At 48.7% G+C, this 3192-nt stretch overlaps 1 protein-coding gene across 1 annotated transcript in view; it reads left to right on the top strand.

Annotated features, from left to right (window-relative positions):
* Positions 1-1142: 1142 nt before the first annotated feature.
* Positions 1143-3192, top strand: part of LOC118423055 (fibroblast growth factor receptor 4-like) — a 2500-nt gene continuing 450 nt past the window's right edge. Inside the window, exon 1 of the mRNA XM_035830964.1 lies at positions 1143-3108. Coding sequence (XP_035686857.1) covers positions 1906-3108 — 1203 coding nt within the window. The 5' untranslated portion in view covers positions 1143-1905. The remainder of the gene's footprint in view (positions 3109-3192) is intronic.

The following is a 3192-nucleotide window of genomic DNA, read 5'->3' as shown; positions in this document are numbered from 1 at the left end:
TTAGACAACTAATCAAATCTTACCTCTTCTCACTACTTAAGTCACTATGAAATGTAGAAACAACAGGTGATGAATTGAAATATGCAAAAAAATGTAGATGATGGGTCTTGTCCTTTGTAGCTTTGTTGCAATTACCTGTTTTTTTTTTCTGATTATTTTGCACCTTGACAGAGAATAGATTTGAATCTCTCGAAAATGATGGACCAGTAAAATGTTTATCTTCTCTTGTCATTGTTATTTTTTAGCAAATAGGCAATCTAGGGGTTTTACAAGTTTATGTACATGTAGTTATATCGATATATCGGGGGTGATTTAAACTACAGGAACGGTCACAGTGAGGAGTATTTGCTATCTTTTCCTGGATGATAAATTATCAACAACAAGACTAACAACAGAGTTCCTCAAACCAATGCAATTGTGGTGTTCCTGTGTGGGTTTACGTTTGCCACTATCGGTAACCTTCCTGTGAGTGGAAGGCCTCGCCATGGCAGTTAACCTGATACTAACACTCCTGATTAGTGTCTACGTCGTCTTGAGTCGGGTCAGGTTAGCGGAGGGGCGCAGCTTCAACGTTTCCGTGCCTGAAAATGCTCCAGTCGGGACAGAGGTTGTCGATATGCGACACTGGCTGGGCATGCAGAAAGCGGAACTTCCGTGTGTGAAAATAGAGGGAGATCCGTACGGCAAGTTCCTTCTGACTGAGGATTGCACCCTTGTGGTGGCCAACCCTCTGGACTGGTCAGTACAGTCGGAATACACCATCAAGATTCGCGTCGGGCGTCGTGGAGAAGTCAGTAGTGTAACGATACAGGTTACCGACGTCCCGGGCTATCCTCCCGTGTATAACGAGACGTGTGAAACTCCGATCAACCCCACCGGTAAGGACACCGGAGAATTTCTGTTCAAAGCTGACGGAAGCGGGGAAGCCGAGACAGAAACTGGAGACGTGTTTGTGGTCAGGAACATAATAGGCAAGCCTCTCGAGAAATGGAACAGAAATAAACGGCCTACTCAAGTATTCTACACAGAAAACAGTAATTGCCAATTTCAGGGGATATGGATCGTACGTAACCTGAATGATTTAGTTACTGCAGACCAGATGTGGAACGGGAATGTCCGTAACGTGTCTTGTCGTGCAGACGGCAGCAATGCCGAACTTTCTGTCCATCTGATCCATGACTTAACGACAATGGCTGATTTGCTTCAGCGGTTTACCAAGAATAGATATTCAGAAAATCCCAGCTATATCTACCAAGCATCTCTTACACACCCTACAGGGAGCAAAATACGGTATGTCTGCAAAATTCCGCTGTTACTAACGGAAAAGTCAGTCAGAATAGGTGTACCGCCAGACGCAATAAGACTTGTACACGTGCAGTCGTTAGACATAGAGGTCCATCCGCAAGGCTGTCCTCTTGGAAAATATGGCTTACGCTGCGATAAAAACTGCACCTGTCAGAACGGCGCCCGGTGTCATGGGTTTAACGGGGCGTGTAAATGTCAACACGGCTGGCAAGGTGTAGCCTGTGACATTCCTAAACCTGACATCGCCGCAACAACGACACCTAGCGATTCAGCGGCCATTTACATTTCCATTAACGTGACGATTCACTGTCGTGTGTACCACATTGATGTCAAAACATTGTCGTTGTGGTTTCCAAATACATCTAAGATCATGAGTGAAGGTGTGAATGAATTAGACATAATTGTTTTCAACGCACAGTTACAAGACAGAGAACGTTTTACATGTGAGGCTAGAGGAAAAGATGGAAAAGAGGTCAATGCAACAATTGTATTAAACTTAAACTGTCCACCAAATAGCAAAGGCAAACTCTGTGATGAAGTGTGTGATTGCCTACATGGTTCAAGTTGTGACCGGTGGGCTGGTTGTGTGTGTCCGCCGGGATGGACGGGAACCAGGTGTCAGACACAATGCCCGGAAGCACGTACGGTAGAGACTGTGCAAAGACCTGTGGCTGCCAAAATGGGGCGAGCTGTAGCCCTGACGACGGCAGGTGTAACTGCACGGCCGGCTGGTACGGATCGAACTGCGACGGAGCCTGTCCCAAAAGCCGGTACGGTTGGCGGTGCCGGCAGGTTTGCAGCTGTAAAAACAACGCCACCTGTCACCACGTGGACGGCAGCTGTGCGTGTGTGCCACCGTGGGGAGGGAGGAACTGTGACAAACTTCACGTCACTCAGACTTCATCGCTGATCGAAATCCTTGTTCCTCTGAGCTCCATACTCCTAGTTGTTACCGTGGTAGCAATCGTGCTCTACAATACGGGATGTTTCGTGAAAACAGAAGACCACGAAGCCGAAGTTCTCCGTGAGCTCAGGCGTGTGGAGGAGGATCTAGCACAGAGACTACAGCCGGGCTGGCTCAGACGTTGGGAGAAGAACATCCGCCATCTTACTCCAGGTGACCTAATAGGGGAAGGAATGTTTGGGCGGGTGATTCAAGCGCAACTTCGCACACCTGAAGGGGATATCACCGTGGCCGCCAAGACTGTCTGTTCGGAAGATTCACAGACCTACCGAGACTTTTACCGAGAAGCTGCCATATTGGTTGTCGTGCATGAAGATAATGACCACGACGTTCGCAGATCAAACATTGTCCAACTCTTAGGGATGATCACCAAGTCTAAAGAAAAGTATATTCTTCTAGAGTACTCACCAACAGGAGACCTCTTGTGGGTCCTTCGGCAGTTTAGAGAGGGCGATGGGGACGACAAGGCTGACATTCTTGATCGTTTTCTACGATACGCAGCGCACGTGGCACGAGCGCTAGGAGAACTGGAACGTCTGCGCATCGTACATCGTGACGTGGCCGCTCGGAATGTCCTGATCACGGTGGACGATGTGGCCAAGCTAGCCGACTTCGGTCTGGCACGAGACGTGTACACCGCCACTGATTACGTCTCTACGACTCATGACGGATGTCACAAACTCCTTCCGCTGAAGTGGATGGCGCTGGAGTCCATCGAGACCGGCGAGTACACCTGTCAGAGTGACGTCTGGTCCTTTGGCGTGCTGCTGTGGGAGATCGCCACGCTGGGGAAAGATCCGTGCTATGATGACAGGGTTCAATTAGGATTTCTTGAGTTGGTAAGGATTTTAAGGCAAAGGATACGGATGGAGAGGCCGACGGGATGTCCAGAGGACCTGTACCGACTGATGAGGTCGTGTTGG

Source organism: Branchiostoma floridae, chromosome 1 (assembly GCF_000003815.2).
Source record: "Branchiostoma floridae strain S238N-H82 chromosome 1, Bfl_VNyyK, whole genome shotgun sequence".
In the NCBI taxonomy this organism is placed as follows: Eukaryota; Metazoa; Chordata; class Leptocardii; order Amphioxiformes; family Branchiostomatidae; genus Branchiostoma; species Branchiostoma floridae.
The sequence above is the reverse complement of the archived record's forward strand: the minus strand, read 5'-3'. Positions and strand labels throughout refer to the sequence as shown.